General features: G+C 42.0%; 2 protein-coding genes across 2 annotated transcripts; both read right to left on the bottom strand.

The window, feature by feature from the left end:
• Positions 1-2180: 2180 nt before the first annotated feature.
• On the bottom strand, positions 2181-8244 carry LOC131285316 (uncharacterized). The gene is made up of 7 exons (XM_058314170.1): positions 8095-8244; positions 6986-8022; positions 6818-6920; positions 3966-4139; positions 3619-3885; positions 2510-3546; positions 2181-2451 (listed from the first exon to the last, which is right to left on the bottom strand). Exons 1-7 carry the CDS (start codon positions 8242-8244, stop codon positions 2181-2183), a joined length of 3039 nt encoding a protein of 1012 aa, XP_058170153.1.
• A 12177-nt stretch (positions 8245-20421) lies between these two features.
• Positions 20422-22315, bottom strand: LOC131285314 (protein slit-like). The gene is made up of 2 exons (XM_058314169.1): positions 22200-22315; positions 20422-22132 (listed from the first exon to the last, which is right to left on the bottom strand). The coding sequence occupies exons 1-2, from the start codon at positions 22313-22315 to the stop codon at positions 20422-20424; spliced, it is 1827 nt and encodes a 608-aa protein (XP_058170152.1).
• Between the last annotated feature and the right edge of the window lie 908 nt (positions 22316-23223).

The raw sequence follows: 23223 nt of genomic DNA, 5'->3' as shown, positions 1-23223 counted from the left end.
AATGCATCCTGAAAAAGACTCAAACAGCTAGTCCAAAACCTAACCTCTGATTAATGATAAGCCCATCATTGTTGTGCAATCGATCATGCACGGTTAGTCCTATAGTTTCCGCCTCCTGAGGAAGATCCAGACGAGCGAGCAAATGAAAACAACAGAGGGGGAAGCTGGAAATGGGCAAAGAAACTACGCCTTTTTATTGCTTGTTTTTACTCAGCGCTCGAGCCGATTGGAAGTAGTTCTGAGAGTTGAAGAGTTATGCGATGTTTTATTTATAAATTCTGCAACTGATTGCTGAGTCAGTCGCAAAAATGAGCATATAACTAAAGGAGACTAGGTGTTTTGATGATAACATTCCGTTCTGTTTTAAGAAAATTGTTTGTTTATCTGTTAAATGAAAAGAAGCCAAATTTAAATCCGCACCCTATAGACGTTCTCTCTGTATTGACTGAGGTAACACGTGAACGCTACTGTGAATGTATCCTGAAACACAAAATAAAAAACTAGTTTCGAACCTGACCTCAATGGTGACCTGATCAGCAATTAGATTCAGCAAATTACTAAGCAGCAATGAGAAGCAATACAGCCGCAACAACAAGTATTCTCAACCCAGCAGGAAGAACTGATAACGAAACTATTTTCGGTGTTAAGTGTGAAGGAACCGACGTTGTTACTACTATGTCGGAAAAAGAGCTAAAATGTCTAAAGTGTAAAGAGAATTCACAGGGACACGTATCGGACTACTAAGCTGCCTGGAAGAAAGGAGCGTGCTTACCCTGGCCCAGATGACTGATAATTGCAAGCGGTCGACAGCTTAAAGCATGATACCACCATGAGTGCTGATTCGAAGAAAAGCATTGCGTGCGAGATGAGAAACGAAGAAGTTCCACGAATGACCACAATTACTCATTATATGAAGAAGGTTTTTGCGCATCATCCCAAAGATGGCGAAATAATTGAAAACGATCATGTGCAAAATGCCAGGTCAGCATCCAGTCATGTTGTGCAATTATTAGGTGAATTCCAATGCGAAGTCTCGATTGGACGTCATCAGCTACAGTGCTTAATAAGAGTTACGAGTGGCAATCTGCTTTCGTTGGCAACGCAACCATTGATCTACAAGCAACTTAACGTCGTGCAGGATGCAGATGAGGGTTTAAAAATATCCCATCCCTTTTCGCACCGAAATTTGAGTGCTGCGTACTAGCAAAGTTTAGTATGGTCCTGAAGGAAGGAGTGAGTCCAATATTTCTTCTAAAAGTTCAGTGGCCTATGCCATGCTACATACAGTAGAAGGAGAGTTGCAGCGTTTAGAGAGTGAAGGCCATCATTCCCATCGAGTATTCTAAATGGGGTGTGCCGATTAAATTCATACAACTTGTTACGACTTCATGTTGTGTGTACGTATACTGTACTTGAGTCAGAGATTTAGCGGGTTGGACTCTTGGTCAATACATTAAAGACACAATACTTGCAGGGAATATGGATAACATCCCAGATACCTTTTCCTGTATCACCATGAATGAAGACACACTGGAGAAGGTAGGTATACATCCTTGGAATCACGGAGGATGGTTCTCGGAGGACGTTCTCGATGGAATTTGCACCTACTGTAGTCAACGCAGCTGGCTGTACTGTAGTGTACCACATCACCCATATATTCGTACTAGACATAGATTTTTTTATGTAACTTCTTTCCCATGTAAGATATAGTTAGTTTAGAAATGGCTGCTGAATGGGAAATGTTAACTGCTGCAGCTAATTATTGGTTGCTGATTTCTACCTTCTCTTTAATGCCCTTCTTCGTTGGTAAAAAAGATGCAAGAGTCGTCCGTTGATGATATTATTTTTGGTACATAGAACAGTAAACTTCTAGCACAAAAACTTCAACGGGTTTGGATATATTGCTAGAGACCTGCGACGTCGATGAATACAAAACAACGCTATCACGCATCCATTATACAAATCAACTTGTGATAGTTCCAGGTATAGATTCGTCATCAACCTCATTGGCAACGTCGTCGTCATCATCATCATCGACGTCGTCAGCGTAATCAATGTCGATTACACGTCGGTACATTTTCAATCCTTTATTTTTGGGGGGATTTGAAAGCAATATTGATATTTTTATTAATGGGGGAAACATATTGGTAAATAATTGGACCAAACCTAGGACCAGTTTCCTACGTGTTTAAATCTGTATTATTCCCTGTAGACTGTGCTGTCCACAACGTATCTCTCGACAGCTGGCGGAGTTTCGTGACGGCCTCGCATTGTTCGTAGTAAAGGCATTCATAAATGATTTGCCAGATCATGAAGTAAATGTTTTGTCGATCTTCGACGTCCCGCACCTGAAACTCTTCGTCTATGTTCAGGTACTGCGTTTGATTGCGAGACTCGTTGTACGAAGGCCAGACAAGGTCAGACAGTTCGCTGCGTTTCGGTGTCGGGTTTCTAGAAGAAGACGTAATTTAGCAATTAAATTCTGTCAACTGTCTTTTTCAAGACTTACCCATATTTAACGAAATTCGTTATCAGCTCTACCGTTTTGTTGTGCACCGATAGTTCACGGTGGAATTCGCTACGATTCTCTAGTGCCTCCTTCAGGTTATAAGGGCTAAAAATGTAGCTCATGTCGTCTCCGTGGATCGCACCGTACACCGAGTTGTCCACGTAGTCGGCGAATATTTTCTTCTTGCATTCTCCAAACTTTCCGTCGAACTGGAAGCGTAAATAGTAAACCTGCTCGCTGTCCACCCGTTGCGAATACTCACTCAGCAACTGTTTGATGGGATAATACGCGTTGGCCATGCTTGCCATCTTGCGATAGAAATGGCCCTTTGAGTCTTCCAACCCTACTAAGACTACCCACATACTAATGTATTTGAAAATTTCCAACACCGGAGTTAGCTGCTCAAGACGTCGATTGTTGGGGAAGTTTTTGCTCATCACGAGGGTCGACACATGCTTTAGCATGAGCTCAAACTCTGTGGAGGTTTCACCGATTAGTATCGGCATCGGATGTGGAGCCTTCGTTCGAACGAGCTTGTGAGGAGACTGCCTGAAGTATGACGCTTCATCGTCGGGGTGATCCTCTAGTGTCGGAGGTAAGCATGGGTGGAACAAACCGATGAAGGCAAATGTGTACCGAAATCTGTTTTTTACAAGGAAAAATTCCTCAAATGATTTCTCACGAAGCACGTCCAGGGTCGATGCGTTGAGGTCTTGCACATAATCATCCATGCACTCTTCGCCTTCGTAAAGCAACGCCCAGGGCGCAAGCATCGAACCGCTTAGAAGAATAGCTCCCTGAAACAATCCTCGAGCACGATCGTTATACAGGTGATGGGAGAGATCACCAGCGCCAGAACTGTGTCCCATTACTGTGACACGATTGGGATCACCACCGAAATAACTAACATAGCGCTGTATCCACTGGAGAGCCACGAGTTGATCCTTCAGTCCATAGTTTCCCGTGATGTTGTTCTTTTCATCCTTCAAAAATCCAAACACCCCAAGTCGATAGTCGATCGTTACTACGATCACTTCCTACAAATGAATGGAAGAAGTTATAAGTAAACCCACTTGACATCATTGGTTGGTAGAACCTTCTATACATACATTTTCCATAAGCAAATCGACGCCGTGGACTTGGCCGGAACCAATCACATGACTACCACCATGGATGAACACCAACACTGGGAGCATGACGAGCTGGTCGCTACCATTTCGGTTAGTCGAGTTGTTCACGGTAGTGAAAATATTCAAAACCAGACAGTCCTCCGCTCCGATCACGGCAGTGTGCTTGTTGACGTCTTCAAACTGTGGGCATTTGTTACCGTACGCAGTGTAGTTGTTGTCACCGTCTGGTTCCTCGAGCACTGGATCCTGTTTTCATTGTTTTTGAAGCACACATTCTTGGTTATGGGATTAGATATGAGAAGATTTTATGTCACTTCGCAACTTACTGCAAATCGAAGGAGCCCAACGGGAGGCTTTGCGTACCGAATACCAAGATATTCACAAAATTGCACACCATTAAATGTGATATTTGGAACACCTTGAGCTGTGGATTGAGGTCCCAGCTGAACGGTACACTCTGCTGAGTTAGTGCCAATGTGATCTGCAGTCACGAATGCAAGCTGAGCATACAGAAGACTGACAAATATCGTAAGTAATTGAAGATAAACTAACCCAGTACCCATTTTGTTCTGCTGTAGACAATGAAATGAAACGAAATCAAATCCACAATCCTCCACAGATGTTCTTTATGTACTGAACGAAGTAAGTCGTAAACGCTACCCTTAGTGTATTCTGAAAACGACAAACACAAACTAGTGTAGAATCTGACCTTATTAACGATGAACTGATCATAGTTTTATAATCAAGCATGCAAGGTTAATGCTAAAGTTTGTATGGAGCAAGATCCAGACGAGCGAGCAAATGAAAACATCAGAGGGTGATGATGGGAATGTGCACTGATAGTACTTCTGAGAAATGAAGAGTTATTAGCTGTTGTTCTCCTGAAGTGAACAGCTGATTGTTTGGAATTGTAGACAGATCACTCGAGCCTACTTACAGTCGGCTACAACAGCATACAACTAAAAGAGAATTAGATTTTCCATCACAACTGGCGAATAATTTGACATAATGTACTTCAATTTAATGTCTATGGGCCAATGATTTGGATGTATATTTGTAGTTTTTACAGTCGTCCGCCAAGTTAAGCATACATCTAAAGGGGAGTTAGTTTGTCTATTATAACTTAAGGAAATATCAACAAAAAGCAGTATTTTCAATTCACGTTTGTGGCTTTTTTATTTTACAAATGAAAAGTGCAAACTTTGTTTTTACTTCTTGTTCCTTTTTTCAATAATTTGTTAAAACAGGCAGGTTTTTGCTACGCAAAATTGAGCATTCATCCCTCGTTTGTAGTAGTATCCACCTGGACTAGATCCGAACGAGGACTCAGGGGCCAAAAGACGTCGAGGGGATTTAGTCGGCAAAAATCCGGCACTATCCGTGGACCCATGACAGGCGGAGTCCAAGTGTCAAACAATGCTTGTAGTCTATCCATCTAGGAGTCTGGACAATCTTAAGATTGAGCACTCTGGAATGTTTTTTTATCGATGTGTTGCCACTCAAAGTTGTTACGGGAACTTTAACTAGCAGTCAAATGGTCACGATCTGCAATACTAACAGAGATGGATAAGTGATAAATAAAGAAATAAAGAAACACTTAAAAAAATTACCTACAGAGGACGAAATTGATTTTTATAACTGTTGTGTATGCACCTTGGGCGCGCGTAGCGACTCAACTCTGTCTTTGTTGACTGGGTTTTCGATGTGGAAAGTCCTTGGCGTTCGAGAAGATCGTTTCCCTTCTTTTGCTTCCCAAATCTATGTCTATCTATCCCATGTTGGCAACGCAACCATTGATCTACAACCAACTTAACGCCGTGCAGGATGCAGATGAAGGTTCAAAAATATCGTTTCCATCCCTTTTCTCACCGAAGTTTGAGTGAGAGAAGGAGAGTTGCAGCGTTTAGAGAGTGAAGGCTATCACTCGCGTCTAGTATTCTGAATGATCGGCGCCGAAAGTTGTCATACGTTAGGCGAATCTACGGTGATTACTCGACCGGTTCAAATGAAGCACTGATGTCACACCAGTACCCCTTACCGCTGCCGGAGGAGATATCCGCTAATCCAAGCAACTGCGAGATTATCAGCCAGTTACATCTTTCCGATGCCTTTCTACAGGAAGAAGTGGTAGAGGTTAATACATACCGGGGTCTATAAAGGTATACCCGTTTGTCTCCAGGAGTTAGCGCAGCCCCGGGAGCTTTCCAACAGCTCATTGATACAATACTGGCTAGGCTAGAAGGATTAGCTGTTTACATTGACGACATTGTGTTCGGAGGACTTGACTCGGTTAGTGTATTTGCACATATAGAAGTACGCCCCAGAAACTTTTGGAAGAACATAATTCACCGGCAGAATTGATGCCAAGGCATAGAATTCGTACGCGCCTCGAGCTCTCAGTGTACCTTCTTTTAAGCTAGTTTGTGATCAAACCCATCCAAGAAGACGTTATAATATTGGTGACCTTGCGTATGCTCTGGGGTATGCTTATGGTGAGATTGAACAACGTGCAAGAATGCCACCGGGTTGAACACCACAATGCAGCCTTCTTAGTTGACATACGTATGCATGCACGAATGAAAAGTATACGCTAAATTGTTTAAAAAACATAAGAGTAGTTTGAAAGCATACAAAAATAATAATTTTTATTGGTCTTGGAGTTTTACAATGTATCATAACCACAATTTCTTTGTTTATTCCCTAGTTTTCAGCTTGACACAACCCAGATGCGTTAGAGACAAAGTCAAATGAGTTAGAGACAAAGTCAGATGAGTTAGAGACAACAGTCGATGAGCTATTTCAATACCACATGCTTTATAGACAACAGATGATGAGCAATTTTAATAATCGGTGGGGTAGAGCTAAATATAGGAGGCAAACCCTGTAAAACAACGCTACCATGCACCCGTGATACAAATCAACCTGAGATAGTTTCTGGTAAAGATTCGTCATCGTTATCAGTAGGGCAAACATATTGATATATAATTGGAACAAGCCTAGGCTCAGGTTTCTACGTGTTTAAATCTGTATTATTCCCTGTAGACACTGCTGTCCACAACGTATCTCTCGACAGCTGACGGAGTATCGTGACGGCCTCGCATTGTTCGTAGTAAAGGCATTCATAAATGATTCGCCAGATCATGAAGTAAATGTTTTGTCGATCTTCGACGTCCCGCACCTTAAACTCTTCGTCTATGTTCAGGTACTGAGTTTGATTGCGTGACTCGTTGTACGAAGGCCAGACAATATCAGACAGTTCCTTGCGTGTCGGTGTCGGGTTTCTAGAAGAAGATGAAATTGGGTCCTTAAAGAATTCGGTCCATCAAGTGTGCTGTTCAGGACTTACTCATATTTCACGAAATTAGTTATCAGCTCTACCGTTTTGTTGTGCACCGATAGTTCACGGTGGAATTCGCTACGATTCTCTAGTGCCTTCTTCAGGTTATAAGGGCTAAAAATGTACCCCAACTCATCTCCATGGATCGCACCGTACACCGAGTTGTCCACGTAGTCGGCGAATATTTTCTTCTTGCATTCTCCAAACTTTCCATCGAACTGGAAGCGTAAATAGTAAACCTGCTCGCTGTCCACCCGTTGCGAATACTCACTCAGCAACTGTTTGATGGGATAATGCAGGTTGGCCATGCTCGCCATCTTGCGATAGAATTGGCTCTGTGAGTCTTCCAACCCTACTAAGACTACCCACATACTAATGTATTGAAAAATTTCCAACATCGGAATTAGCTGCTCAAGACGTTGATTGTTGGGAAAGTTTTTGCTCATCACGGGGGCCGACACATGCTTTAGCATGAGCTCAAATTCGGTGGAGGTTTCACTTATCAGTACCGGCATCGGATGTGGAGCCTTCGTTCGAACGAGCTTGTGAGGAGACTGCCTGAAGTATGACGCTTCATCGTCGGGGTGATCCTCTAGTGTCGGAGGTAAGCATGGGTGGAACATACCGATGAAGGCATATGCGTGCCGATATCTGTTTTTTACAAGGAAAAAATCCTCAAATGATTTCTCACGAAGCTCCTCCACGGTCGATGCATTGAGGTCTTGCACATAATTATCCATGCACTCTTCGCCTTTGTAGAGCAACGCCGAGGGCGAAAGCATCGAACCGCTCAGAAGAATAGCTCCCTGAAACAATCCTCGAGCACGATCATTATACAGGTGATGGGAGAGATCACCAGCGCCAGAACTGTGTCCCATAACCGTGACACGATTGGGATCACCACCGAAATAGCTAACATAGCGTTTTATCCACTCGAGAGCCACGAGTTGATCCTTCAGTCCATAGTTTCCCGTGATGTTGTTCTTTTCATCCTTCAAAAATCCAAACACCCCAAGTCGATAGTTGATCGTTACTACGATCACGTCCTACAAAACAATGGGAGAGGTTATAAGTAAACAGAGTTGACATTACTGGTTGGTAGAACCTTCTATACAAACATTTTCCATAAGCAAATCGACGCCGTGAACATCGCCGTAACCAACATCATGACTACCACCATGGATGTACACCAACACTGGGAGCAAGAGGCGCCGAGCGCGTGCTCGTACACGTGTAGCACTACCATCACGGCTATTCGTATTGTTCATTGTTGTGAAAATATTCAAAACCAGACAGTCCTCCGCTCCGATCACGGCAGTGTGCTTGTCAAACTGTGGGCATTTGTTCCCGTACGCAGTGTAGTTGTTGTGACCTTCTGGTTCCTCGAGCACTGGGTCCTATTTTCAATGTTTATGGAGCAAACATTCTTGGTTACGGAATGAGATATTAGAAGATTTTTAGTTACTTCGAAACTTACTGCAAATCGAAGCAACCCAACGGGAGGCTTTGCGTACCGAATACCAAGATATTCACAAAATGGCACTCCATTAAAAGTGATATTTGGAACACCTTGAGCTGTGGATTGAAGTCCCAGCTGAACGGTACATTCTGCTAAGTTCTTTTCATCGTCATCTGCTGTCACGAATGCTAGCTGAGTGTACAGAAGACTGACAAGTATCGTAAGTAATCGAAAATAAGCTAAATCAGCAACCATTTCGTTCTGCTGTAGGCACTGAAATGAGACGCACTCTACAGACGTTCACTTTGTACTGACCGAGGTAAGCCGTAAACGCTACCCTTAATATATCCTGTAAAAACACATACACAATCTAGAATCTGACTTTACTATTGATAAGCTCATCATAGTTTTACAATCGAGCATGCTAGGAGCGAGTAAATGGACAGATCAAAGCGCTCGTGGCGATTGGAAGTAGTTCTGAGAATTGAGCTGATTGGTAGGAATGGCAAACATATTTTGATTTCTTACTTACAGTCAGCTGCAAAGGTGAGTGTACAACTTAGGCAGAATTGGTTTTTCCATCATAACTCGAGAATTATTTGACATAATGCAATCTTTTAAATGTCCTTTGCAGCCAAATTTGAATGCGAAATTAATCGTACCAATTGGTTTATTTTAACTCGTTTGATTTATTTGAGATGAAACTAATTAGACAAAAATGCGGTGTTTTAGGCATTGCAAAATTGAGCGCACAAGTTCGCCTTTGCTAAGCATAGCATTACTTTGGGAAGTTTTGCAAGTGTCCAGCAATATTTATTCAGGCTATCAGACCATTAAGGAAGCTGGTCAGACCAAGCTTTTTCCCATTTCAATTTGCCAAAATGGCACACAACAGAATACTTCATCGGAAACCAAGATATTTATGAAGATGGAAACCTACATCAATCAAATCGTGATTCTGTTACATTAACATTAGAATCAAATTGGGGTCATTTTGACACCAACGCAATTTTTTATTTTAATACCTCAAAAACGGCAGAATATTAAAAAGAGGCTTTTCTTAAAATCTAAAGCTACATCTAAAACAAGAATTTCCGATTTTCCTGTTCGACCGTTTCCGAGAACCAACTTGACTATCCCTAAAATGATTTTTGGGGGTCATTTTGACCCCTATTTGTAAAACGCTATAACTTCACTATTTTTGAAGGTTTTTCAAATCCGTAAACTGTTATCTTTTGGCTATCTTTTGGCGTTTTTGGTTTTTCGATGCATTTCTTTCTCATTCCGTTAGACCGGTGTAATGCAAAAACGGTCGGAATTGAGGTTTTTCCAGCTTTACTTATTCGAAATCGATATTGTAAACGGAGAAAAGAAATGTGTGTGCTAGAAAGATAGTATGATGAAGGACATTTCAAAAACGAAATAATATGACCTCTAAAAAGCATTCGGGCAAGTTTCCAAAGTAATGTATTCTAGTGTTAACTATTAAACTACGTTTACTTTTGGGTCTGCGACAGCCGAGTGGTAGCGCCGGTTGGAAAATCGGCCCAAGGTCGAGAAAATCCGAGGGCAAAACAATGTTACTAAATACAATTTCCAACTGGACTAAACCTTAGAAAACAAACAAACAATTTCATACAGCTTTCCCTAGGCCCAGCGGAAATGGATGAGTGGAGCTGAGTTTTGGAAAGTCCTTTCCTGACCGACAGTTCTATCATACACCCACCAGCGACGTGCATCAAGAGAATTGTACACTACCAAAGCAAGAACCAGCTCAAAACTGAAGGTGAAAAAAAAACACACACACACCCCAAAAATAGAATATATAAAACATCAAAGCATACTAATTGTGTTTTCACATAAATTAATTATGAATGGAAAGCAACCAGCCGGCGACCCGGCCGCGCATGTTTAGTTGCAATTTTCGTGCTCAAAACTCGTGCTGGTACCTTGGTGCTGTAGTGCGGTTTGAAGTGACGCGCGTCAAGAACGGAGGAGTTCTATGTAGAGAACAACAGCAGATGAAGGTACTATAATTTGTTTATGCATGCCGGGGTGCGGGATGAAAATTCGTGCATGGCTAGGTTTTGCAAAACAAGCATTACTTCCAGGCAAGCATTCGAGGAGCTGGTTGAACACTTGATGATTTTTTCCACCTTGCACCGGGAAGGTGGTGCAATGTGCAATGCTTCCTTTCCCTGACACGACCGAGCTAAAGGACAAACTTCAAGACGGCGTTTGGTAGAAATTTTTTTTCTTGCATTACGATAACAGTTTTTAATGCTTCGTAGAATTCATTCCATTCCAGAAGTTTGTTTGAGTTGACTGCGTTACTCCAACTTCCCCGGAGGTGTGGATCCAGGTGTGGATTGTTCAGGTAACAAGTTGTCCGCAGAAAGTATTTTTCTCGTAAAGTTGGAGGACAAACTCTTGATGCACAAACTTTCCTTTTCCTCGTACCGGGAACCTTGAAACGGAGATCAATCGATGGCACGACTCTATCCACAAACATCCCGGTAAAGGGCATTCCACAACACCTTGTCCAGCTTGGCGAAGCCCATCGGGTCATTAATTTGACGTCAGCGTCTACAACAACTCCCATCCATCCCTCAGGATTGAACCCGGCCCGAACCCGGCACAAATGTCAAGGTGAAATGGAGAAACCGAAAGTCTCGGTGCTTGTCACATTTGTCCAACCTGTCCCCAGAGTGCGGTTCCATTGGCTCCAGCCATCGTCGCCTTCTCCCAAACATATATATGTACAGCATCTGGCTGCAAGTTCGCGTTGGTTCTGAATCATGGCGTCGTTCAGCATTTGTCTTTCCCGGATGCCGTTGTTCGCCCGACAGAGGACAATTATTTAGCTGAACAGCTGAAGCTCGAACGGCGAGGAGGGACGGGAAAAACCAAGGGACATCAGGGAAGTGGAAAGATCCTCGGGCACGTCTGTTCCCCCGTCCGGATGATTCAATCAGAGCGCCGAACGAAAGTGGAAGAAAAATTAGAGCTTGAAAGCGCGACAACATCCCAGCGTGAGTATTTTCCCTCCTCACCCCACCCCCCCGGGGACTCGATACATTTCGGATTTCCTTTCCGGAACCGGCCAGCGAAAGCCAGGGCAAAGTAACGCCGCATGTTTTGCCACCCGCGCTTCGGATCCCTCCCGAACTCGACTCCGACTCCGACTCCGACCATCGACTAGTGACAGTTTAAGCTGCTCTGGGCCGGCAGCTTATTGGACAGGCTGCAAATTTGTTTCCGCTGCGCTATTTGTTAGCGGGGAATGGAAAGGAAAACTCTAGTCGCTTTTTTCCGCTTTGCGAGATACATTGCTTCGCATTCTACACGGATGTGAGAAGCTAGCTCCTTCATTAATCAAACAGTGTCCATTAATAAACGGGATTTGCGTGGCCGTTGTTTTGGTTCTGGGCGATGTCTTTCGCACTGTCTTGTTAGGAGGGTGTTCTTTTTATTCGGATACCGCCTGCGGTAGCCCACGATCCCGACCACGGGAAACTAACGGCATGGTTGCCATCGGGATGGTCACGTTAAGTGCTGTTGTCAGTTTGATATGTTTTGTGTGTCTTTTTTGTAGAACAACGGGGAGGTTAAGAAGCTGTCGAGCTTGAGAGTGCTAATAACAAAGCGAGAAAAAGCCTGCGGGATGCTGTTAATGTACTAGATAGTAAGTAAATATTGTGTTTTATCAATTTTACTTTCATAAACTATGTTTTTGTAACTAAACTAATGTTTATTTGTTGAAAACAAAACTAAAAGAAATCAATTAAAAATAAATTGTTCGCGTTAAAGAACGTAGACACTGAGATATTTCCTATCCGAACATGGACTGATTCAACTTAACGCAATCGATAATCCCTACATTGCTACCGGGATGCACTGAAAACTTCATGAAAAAAGCATTTTATCGGTGGAAAGCTCCCGAGGCTGAAACTTCATTCCCGCACACCGCACCGGGATGGATAAGTAATCGTTTGTAATCGCTTTCAAACTATGGCTTTGCCACCTCGACCTGCACGACGCGGCAGAAGAATAGTGCAACGATCGGTACGGCAAAGGGGAACGTAAAGTTCCTTAATTGAGTAACGGCTGGTGCATAACTCAAAAGTAATGGATTTAATTCAATCGTTTCCAATCGAAACATTATTGACCGTAAAGATGGTGTCAGGTGTTGATAGTGGAGAACAAAAAAAAAAGGGGATCGTGATGTTGCAGAAGGGTTGAAAGTAAATATATCTTCTAAAAACATGGCTTAATCTTCAATTGTGCCGAAAAGATGAGCTTATTTGAAATGAATACTGTTTATGACGATTTTTTTTGCCCATTGCTTTTGGAACTAAGTAAAGGTGTTTTCCTAAGAATAAAATATTATTTGTTTTGCATTGCATTATTATTACATATTCTACTTCGTTTATGTGAAATTGATTAAAAAATAAACACTAAAAAATAAATTTGATACTTTGATTCAAACGAAAATGATTAATTTTAGTAACCTACTTATTTAATCATATTCCAGTCCTTTATCTTTGAACTGTTTTCTGCACATCTAGGTCACTCTATTAAAGTAGTTATAGCTCATAATGATGGGACTAATCCTATTTGGATTTTATTTCATTTTACCTCTTCTTTGTGATTCATATCAATTTCGGGTTAAAATTTGTTCAATTTAAGATTTTAACGTTTAACACGTTGACTGCAATGGCTATCATTTTGGATAGCGAGCTGTCATTAGTTCTAAAATGTTTTTGTCCTATAAATAAATGAAAATACAACATAAAAATTGAAGTAAATATTACTTATATCAATAATTTATATGCTTATAATAATTATATTATATCAATTCTTTGGAAAGCTACGTCTTTGCTTAGCCTTCAAAAATCGTCGGTTGAATAAATTTTATAAACAAATTTTATCAAAAACTGTTGTACTAAAAAATTGTGCTAAATGAATCAATGTGTTAAAATAGTTTTGCACTAAGAAGCACTAGAAACGAACGATCCGCTCACACTTCGTTCAACGCATTTTGGTGATTCATTGCATTCCCTGCCTCAATCTGACAGTACTTCCCTTCCGGCACCGGGAAGATCTTAATCCTTTTTGGCCACGTTTCCGATTGCCATTTCTTACAAGCGAAACAATTCCTACGACGTGCGCTATTCTTTTGTTCCGGGACCAGATTACAAAACCAACGTTGTCTCAGAGGCTGGTTTGGCGAAACATGAGCTAGATGAAGAAAGCAGAGAAAACAAAGCCGGAGCGGAGGCCGGATTTCGGAGGAACTTGAACCGCCGAGCTGGGAGCGGGTGGGAATGGGAGAGGGGAGTGAGATAAATTCAAGACAAATTTGCATAACTTCATTAAATGCAACTGGATAAAATTGTGCGCGGTAAGCCCGAGAACCGAGGTGCAGCGGAAAGGTAACGACAATACTTTTCCCCCTGCCCCTTCCTTGCGACGGTTCTTCGCCCGGAAAACTGCGCGGGAAAAACTGTCAGCGTCGACGGAAAATCGGGGCAACGGGAATGACAAAAAACGGCATGCATATTCATAACTTTTACAATTCATACCCGGTGCCAGTTTTTCCATGTTATTCGTTTTTCTTTTGCTGTTTCTCTAAAGTTTTTCGTTTTCGTCTCTCATGTCGTGGTTTGTATGGTGTTTTCCCCAGGCCTCCTTGATTCCTTTTTAAAACACCCGTCTCGTCACGTTAGTCATTCATTTCATTTTCAGAGTATCATGCAAAAGCCACGTCAGGACCAGTTTTAGACCGGTTTGAATCAGTTTTCCATTACAGGTTTATCCATCGCGTAGTTTTCACTTCACAATTATTTAAGGGATGTAGATTTTTTTAGTTAAAAAGATATTTTTCTTTTCTAGTTAGATGAAAAACCAAAATTATAGTTTAGGGAAAAAAGGATGACTCTTTATCATTTAAAATTTCTTCTGCTAAGAAGGCCTTGAACTAAGTACTGGTTGTAAAGATCGTTGTCACGGGAAAAAGTTAACATTTCCTCCCTTTAATCATTGCAACAATACCCGTTCCTCCGTTGATGTCTTTTGTAGAAAATTCACATTTCCTCCCGTTGCTTCTCCCGGAAAAGCGTTTCAAGCACTCGTGGCAGCAACGTTCGTACCGTCGCTGGAAGGTAGCATGAGTCGGCGTAACACACTGCAAACCGCTCCGATCCGCTGGATGCGAGGATGAAAAATGGGAAAATTATTCCAACGCCGCCTCCCCTACCCAAGAACAACCGAACAACGCGGTCGGTCTGCGGTCGGTTTTGCGTTGGTTTGTGTGAGTGAAAATTAAGCAAAAACCGCAACCGAAGATCGTCTCCGTGAACCAGCCGTATGTAAAGACAAACAATCTGTCAACTTTCTCAGATTAGCGAACCATTTCCCGTCCCTCAAAAAGCGACCTGACATGGGACCGTCGTCTGAGCGAAGCTTGTCTTTCTTAAATGCTTAGACATTGCGGTGGAAAATATAGGACCGTTTTTTTTACGAAAGATTTTCTTCATTTCTCGCAAATGGGGAGGTTTGTTTAAATTACTCACCGACGAGTTTTGATGATGCAGCGACTCGTTCGCGTCAGAATGAACCTCCCGGGCGCAGATGGTGAACAGTCAACTGTTTTCACAAAGGAAAATGTCATTCCCCGTGGTTCTCCGTTGCTCTCCAACACCCAAGGCCTAAGGAAGCATACGGAAGCACTTTGTCCAATCAATAACCCCGACCGACTTTTAGCTACCGAACGATGACTTAGTAGCCTCAAAACTGATCACTTGGTGGCTTTTGATGGCTTGATTGGCCAATTTCTTGCCGGTAGGGATAGGAAACAGGTGGTGTTCTCTCCGACCGGGACCGGACATCCGGCCACGGGGAACCGGATAGTCGCATTAAATTTGCATACATTTTACAATAAATTGAATTTCTTCGGACAGTGAAACCAGACTGTGATCCTTACGCACTGAACTTTGGTCCCGAACGTGGTGTTTGGTGTCTCCCGGAGGGCAATGGGGGGGAGAGACGCAACCATTTCGTCGTGGCAAAATATTGACACACATTCTCCAGACGGGCACGATTTTCCACGGGGCAAAAGCTTGGGGGGTGGGGGAGGTTCGATAGCCTTATTTCCATAATTGAATTGGGCACGGAATTGACTGCCTTGATGAGGAAGCGGCTGCAACACCGGGCGATGGGAGTCTGAGACACCTGGGCCGGTTTTCGGAGATGGTACGATCGGTGGTGATCCTGACGAGGGAAGGCAGGTAGGCAATCAATACAATTCACTCCTCCCCGGAACGGTTTCCGATCGTTGACCTAGTTAACTTCGGAAAAACGATGGAAGTGAAATGTGTTTTTGAGACTGAGAGTCTCCCGCTTTTGGGCCGTGGTAGAGCACTTTAATTAACGAAACTTCAGCTCCAAAAAGAACGAAAAGGCTTGGGTTGGCAAAGGTTTCGAAGTGGCGCAAATAGTTGCAAATAAATCGGTAGCGGTGCTCGAAAAGGTGCAACGCTCGGGCGATCCTTTCCAATCCCCGGCGTACGGTACGTTGCCGGCCCCGGGGGTTACGGGATTTCGGAAAACAACCGAAACTGAAACAATTCATAACTTTTCTAACGAACCTTCGGCGGGAGAAAAACAACTGACACTGGAAGGGAAGTAATTTCACTCTCCTCGAGGAAACGACGAGCTCGGACGAGTCGTCGAACACCGTAGTTAGCAGTTTGTTTGAGAGCTGTTTGCACTTCTTCGGGGCTGGGGGTGGGTGAGTGAGTTTGTGGGAAACTGTGTCACGGATGCCGGCAACCCAGCATCATCACCGTCCAGAGCGTGGAGCAAGTTTCGTTTGAGTTTAATATTTTGTATTACGCGTCGAAGACGGGGGCACATCGGAAGGGACCCGGAAACCAGGTGCCTTACGCAGATGAAGGAACTTTTGCCAGCACTCGTTTCGGTGTTCATCGGGCGAGTGTTGAACCAAACTCAAATCATAGGTGAGTGGATATGTGGCCCTTCCTTTTATACCTCTCTCGCACTACACGCCATTTTTCTCGTTCCGGTGTAATCGTCAGCTAGTGATGTACGATTTGCGGCAAGTAATGGAACTTGGAAAGTTTCAATGTCTCAGCTCCGGGTGGAAAACAGTCATAGCGTCGGAGAAAGATGTCAAACTACTGCAGAAACTATTTGTAGTTTCGAGTTTTAAAAAGAACAAACACATTTCGGGCATCTTTGAAAAGGGGGGAAAATGTAGAACACCGCTAACCTTTTATGAAGCTGTTACTGATGTAGCCAAGAGAGAGTATCATTGTGTGCAAAACAAAGCACATCTTCAAAAGAAGCCATTTAGAAGCTCCATAAGAATCTTATTCATGTTGCACCATTTAAACAACTTTGTACACAATTTTCTTTGCAAAACTCAACTAAAAATAAATCGTTGGCTAATGTGTAGAATGGCGCAGCGGTAGCGCGAGGAAACACCACACCACAGGTGTGGGATCGAATCTCGAGTCTGGCACCCTCCGGTATTACGAACGGCTGACCACCGATCTATAATATACCGTCTCTCGGTCACACAAACTCTCTTCGGAGAGAGGCCTTGTCCCACTAGGGGATGTCGTGCCAAATAAAAAAAAAAAAAATAATAATGTGTAGAATTATAGAAATTTGATTTGATGAAAATGATAAATAGAAGAATTAATTAGTAGAAGAATCCACACTTCCTAACAAATAATGAGAAAGTTTTCAACAGGCTTTAATTATAAATGGACAAATCTCATAAATAGATGCATGTTTTTAATATTTAATAGACGAAGTTTTTATTTGATTTAACCTTTTCACGACCAAGAGAAATATTTTTCGTATCTACCAAACTCGTAGCTGTTTAAATTTCAACAATTGTTCAACTATTATCAAAACGATACTTTTGAAAAACATCAAAGAAAACATCGTGTCAAAGGCGGCAAATGTCTTTCTGAACGAATAAACAAAAAAGAGTTATCAAAATTAATTGCTCCAAAGCCAAACCATTTGTGCGATTAACCAACAACAACAAGTTTGTAATTGGAAAGTTTATGAGACTTGTTGAATAATTTATTTTTTATAGAAATAGCTAAGATCTTTCCTGTTATGTATTCTATTATGAATTTTAATATATAATTTGTATATTAAAAGAAATTCCGATATCATAGCTATACTCGTCATTTATTTACTGTTATGGTTCATAGGGAAAAATATTTCCCATGAAATTAAAAAATCTACACAGAATGCTAGGTTTTTTTTTGATGATATTCTCTTATTTTACACCCTAAATAGCCTAAATATCGTGTTCAATTGCCAATTTTACTCTTAAGTAGCTTATGGTTCTGAAACGTGAATATAAAATGTTGGCCAAAAGGTATAAAACAAACTGTATTTTAAAACTTCGTAAATTAACCATCAGGGTTCAAACTGCTACAACACATGAACCAAATGAAACCAAAAAGTAATTTATTGAATTTTATTTTGCGTTATTTTAGCAACTGAACAAACTTTTATCGAAGATATCGATCAGTTAAAATAAAATTAAATTCAGATGGTTTATGGAAAAATTACCATTCAATTGGCAAAGATGATTTTTTGGAAACTTCAAATTCAGGACGTTCTTATAATTATCACACTGTTGAGTGAGTCCTTTGCTAGATTTATTGTATGCTTCAGATAGTATGTCAATTAGGATCTTAGAGACCGACAAGACGACAAGGACCCCTTTTATTCTAATGGGCTCTTGATGAGCTGGAAAAAACGAATGAAAGGACAGCCATCATTAAACATTTTCCATGTAGCCATCCAAGTCAATTACAAAATGCAAGGAAAAATAAAACGGCAGGTAAAGCGCTTCCAGCTGCACGATTGCGTTTCACATGGAAGAACACTTTCCTTTCCTCCATGTGTAGAAGCGTGCCTGGTTAAATTTTTCCTTCGCTCCAATGGGTACAATATTACGGTGCCACTTTGCACCGGCACCGGCAGCCGATGCGAGATGAGCAACGTGACACTCTTTTTATGTTCGCAAGAGAAAGTGAAAAACGGTAGCTAAACGTTAATTAGGTTAATTATTTAACGTCTTTTATTTAATTATTCTGTCCACTCCCGGGGTCTGCTTTTATGGTACGCATTTGCTTTATGTTTTCCCTGCCTGCTTGGATCTAACGATGGCGTAGCATCAGATTTAGCTTGGACTTTTTCTTCGTTTTTCAGCCGCCCTCGTTGTCAGTGCATTTCTTCGCAGTTTTCTTTTGGGGATTTTCAAAGGAGTTTTCGTCGTAGAAATGGTCAAAGGTTAAATGGGGTAGAGTAGGGTGAAAAAAACACCTCATGGAGTGATGAAAGCAAATGTCCCACCCATAAACATGGGCTGATAAAAACACGGAACATAATCAGGGCGCCGGTAACATAATAAGCGCTCCTACGGGATGATCATTAAATCCCGCAAAGAGGTGAGGATTGAAAGCACAGCACGGCGTGCCGCGAATTTCAATGTGTTCCGGGAGTGACTGCATAATTATTTCAAAGACATCTGCCGTAAGAGTAAAAGAGAAATTGAGGATAAATAAATTAGAAAAAAAAAATACACCTCAACAATTACATGTTGGTAGGAAATCTGCACGCAAAAACTCCCCGCCAGCGAGTCCTCAAAAGGTGTCAAAGCATTTAAAGGAACGCCACGCTAGGACGCGTCTGCTTTCAACTGAAGAGTTTTGAATAGCAAACGGCAGAAAAGCGGTGAGCTGAAGCCAACGGCGTGGCGTTGCGTACTGGAGGCAAGGATCAAAGGCTTTGCCAAAGCCGAGGAATCCTTGCGCTGAAGTGTTGCCATAAGCACGCCATAAAGGGCTAGTACGATGCCGGATGTTGGGGAAGTGTGAATTATTAGCCGACTTTACTTGGCGAGGGAGTTGTAATGCACAAATCGATTGGAAACCATACAACCACAACGTTTTATATATGATTCCACTTTTGTTTCGTTAATGAGTACAGAAAGCAACGGCTTTACAGTTTGCTGAGACTGAAAGTTATGATTCTTGAACAGAAGAAGAATGAAACTTCGAATAAAGTTCGACAACATTAATCAAATCATTACCAAATTCTTGAAAAATATTATTATTCAGTAAAACTAATTTGCAACTCTGCCGAATATTCAGGATTTCGATAGTTGTCTAAGTTGTAAAGTAACTATGTGGCAACTAGTTCAATGTATTTGTATTCCAATGGTTCCTTTCCAAAGGTGGTCCACTAATTGGATGTATTTCTGGTTGAGTATTTTATGTTTTTCATTTACATAATAAACTTATTATGTGTATTGTTAAGTTTCAGTTGGTTCGGTGCAGTTGAATCATTTTTGTGTTTTTCACAAATATATTTCGATAGTTTTTAAAACAGAGCTGGATTAATTATTAAAGTTTTATGCAATCCAATCCAAATGTCTCAACGAAATACATTTTACACAAAAATGTAAAAAAACCACAACTGTAAAAAATGACTTAGTTTTAATTTTTTATTTACATTGATTCAAATCATGACGATTACGTTCTAGGAAGATGATTTCTGGTAGAAGAACTTGTTTAAATGATAAATAAGTACAACAATACGAGAAAGTTTAAAAGATTTCAAATGATTTGTACGCTCCATTCGATTGTTTGATTCCCTCGATGTTTAAAGTTATACGTTCTACCGCTTTAATGTTCTAGTTCTGGTCATTTTTCAGATATCATCGGGAACGGAACTGGAAAAACGCTGTTTATTTTTGTATAAAACTTAATTTACTAATAACATTCGTGTGTGCATTCACGAAGAGAAGGATAACGCTGTGTAACGTGTCACGAACTCCTTTATCGTCCTTCGAGGGAAGGTCAAAATAAGTTAAATGTTTTGCGAGCGCAACAAATTTATGCAAATAAGGTTGATATCCGGTTCAACCTCACTTTCTAGGCAAGACGAACAGAATCAACTCCATCAACAGAATGTCCAAGCGTCGCTGGTGCATATAGTATGCCACTACGCAAATGGCTACAACTCCAAGCACTGGAAATGTGTACAGGATCACCTGGAACGTCACACACAAGGGAGAAGAATCGGCTTCTGCGGGCTGCTCGTTGGCTGTGGACGACGGGGCCACTGCTGGGACCATGGTGTCTGTGTCCGGTCGAACGGAAGGCTCGGTCGATGGCTTCGGTAGACCGGTCGTAGAAGTCGTCGTCATCTTAGACGTGGTTGTTTTGGGCGTAGTTGTGCTAACGGTAGAAGAAGGAGTAGGCTTGGCCGTAGTAGTTGTTGTAGATGAAGGATAAAATTCAGCGAACTGTTGCTCCAAAGGTATCGAAGGAAGGCCCTCCATCGACGAGTCGTATTCGTCGTAATCATCGTAATATGTCTCGTCTGAAGCCTGCTCCCCACTGGCGAACGGTGGCTTGCATACATATTTACCAGCCTTTAGCTTGTACATTTTCACGTACTTTAGCTCATGACTTAGGTAGGTAGCGTTCCAACCGTTTCCACAAAACTCCAGAACGCGTAGATTCGGCAGATACTCGCGCAGTTCGAGGAAGTTGATCTTGTCTATGTGATTGAACGCCACGATGAGGGTTTGTAGCTCGACGAGGCCTGAGAACATGCTGAGATCGAGCTCTTTGAGGTTGTTGTACGACAGATCCAGCAGCTTCAGCTCGACCATGTTGGCGAACGTTTCATTGGTGAGCTTGATGTTGGTGTGGCGTAGGTTTAGCTGTACTAATCTTCGCAGGCTGTTGAACACACTGTTGGGCCGTAGTGGATTGTTGTTCAGGGTGAGCGTGTCCAGGTTGATCATTCGCGAGATGGGACTAGCGTCAGCTAGATAATTTTTAGCAAGATGCAGAGTGTGCAGTTTCGCACCCGTTCCAGAAAGTTTTTTGATACGGTTATGTTCGGCCTGCACCAGCGTGAAATGATCGTTCAGATAAAGGCTAGTCAGCGAGTTGTTGTGCAGCAATACTTGTGCTGCCTTTAGGGAAGGAAATTCGAACGCAGTCAACCGGTTGTGAGACAGGGAGAGCATGAAAATGTCATTCATATTATTGAAAATGCTAGCTGGCAGAACGTTGCTTATGAGGTTTTTTTCCAAGATGATCGATGTGAGCGCTGGAGAGGATGCGAACAAATTTTCCGGTAGTTGCGTGAGTTTGTTGCCCATCAAGTCGAGATGGGTAAGGTTCTTCAGGCCATTAAAGGCGTTCGGGCTGATGGTAGTGAGCTCGCTGGAGATAATGAACAGGGTCTCCAGTGCGTACAGTCCGCGGAAGGTATCGTTCTGCAGTGTGTTGATCATGTTATTACGGATGATGAATGCCTTTAGATAAGGTGTTTTCTCGAACGCTCCCGGTTCAATGTTGCTCAGCATTCCGTCGTTGATTTCCAGATCGGTCAGGTAAGGGAAGGAACCGAAAGTATTAGTTGTCAGGTTTTCGTGGTAGAATCTTACGATCATCAGATTATTTATGTTATGTTTCTCCGTCGCACAAGTTGATTCGGCGTTTTTCAGCGCATCGGTCGTGGGATTCATCATAATACAGCCGTCCCAATTGCAATCGCAGCTCATGGCATCTGCACTTGTCCACTCGCAAAGCGCGAGTACGGTCAAGCCCACCAAAGCACTGCTAGCATACAAGCCAGTATTAGAGCACACGGAAAACACGATCACGATCAACATTCGTTACTTACCCTATGGCGAGAGGTCCCATGTTGATTCCGCTCAAAGAACCGTACTGGGTCACTGTTCGAAGGAAACTAATGCGATCCCCAGTCCGATCGCCTTTAAGGATCGCTCCACCAGACATAGGGGGATGTGTTTGCGTTCGTTATCGCCATATAGTATGGTAGTATGTAGTCTAGAGGCCGAGCCATGACGTTACCTGGATTACTTTGCATACGTCAGTGTGCAATGGTTCGTCACCCAAGGTTTGATGATGTTGGGCATCTTCTCCGCTTGCAACGGCCGCAGTATCAAGCAAATCAATACACGTTTATACTTCATTATCTGAGCGAAACGTCATGTAGCAGATCATAAATAGATTAGTTTGGCATGTGTAGACTCATGAGTACCGTGCATGTAGATTTCTATTTTGATTTCAGAATACATGTCGTAATACAGTACCCAGAAACCTCAACACTATTTCAATTCTATGAGTGTTGGCGCGTGCTTTATCAAACTTAGACATCTGATCTTCTATAAACATCCTCCAATGTCAAGGCCTTCATAAAGAACGTAGAGACTGAGGCTCCAGCTATGATGTCATGGAAGTTAGCTGCCAATGGATAGTTTGTTTCTTGTCTTTGAAAATAGTTTAACAATAATTATAATTTTAAATTTCTTTAGAATTGATTCAATTTATGTGGCTTTTTTTAAACGCTTGTGCGAAGTGAACCAAACTCGATTTCCTTTGAAGGCTCAATTTTGATAAAAATCTTTTAAAATGCCTTTCATCTACCGACAGAAGATCATTGAATGGGGAAGATCATGTGATGAAACATCTTTACCAATCGTCTAATTGTGTTATCATAACATTGTGAATTGTTTGTGCTAAAGTAAATGCTGAAGGAAGTGACCATTAAGTTTGAAACTTGTACCCATGTGCTTTGTGTTAATGTGAGAATTAGACACGAAAGACACAGCTTTGAGTTTGAGGTTAACACACGTTTATTCTACGGTTGTCCGTTTGCTTCGACTACAAATAATTCACCACGC

Source organism: Anopheles ziemanni, chromosome 3, assembly GCF_943734765.1.
Source record: "Anopheles ziemanni chromosome 3, idAnoZiCoDA_A2_x.2, whole genome shotgun sequence".
NCBI classification, from domain to species: Eukaryota; Metazoa; Arthropoda; class Insecta; order Diptera; family Culicidae; genus Anopheles; species Anopheles ziemanni.
Note: the sequence above shows the minus strand (reverse complement) of the source record. Positions and strands in the feature narration are given on the sequence as shown.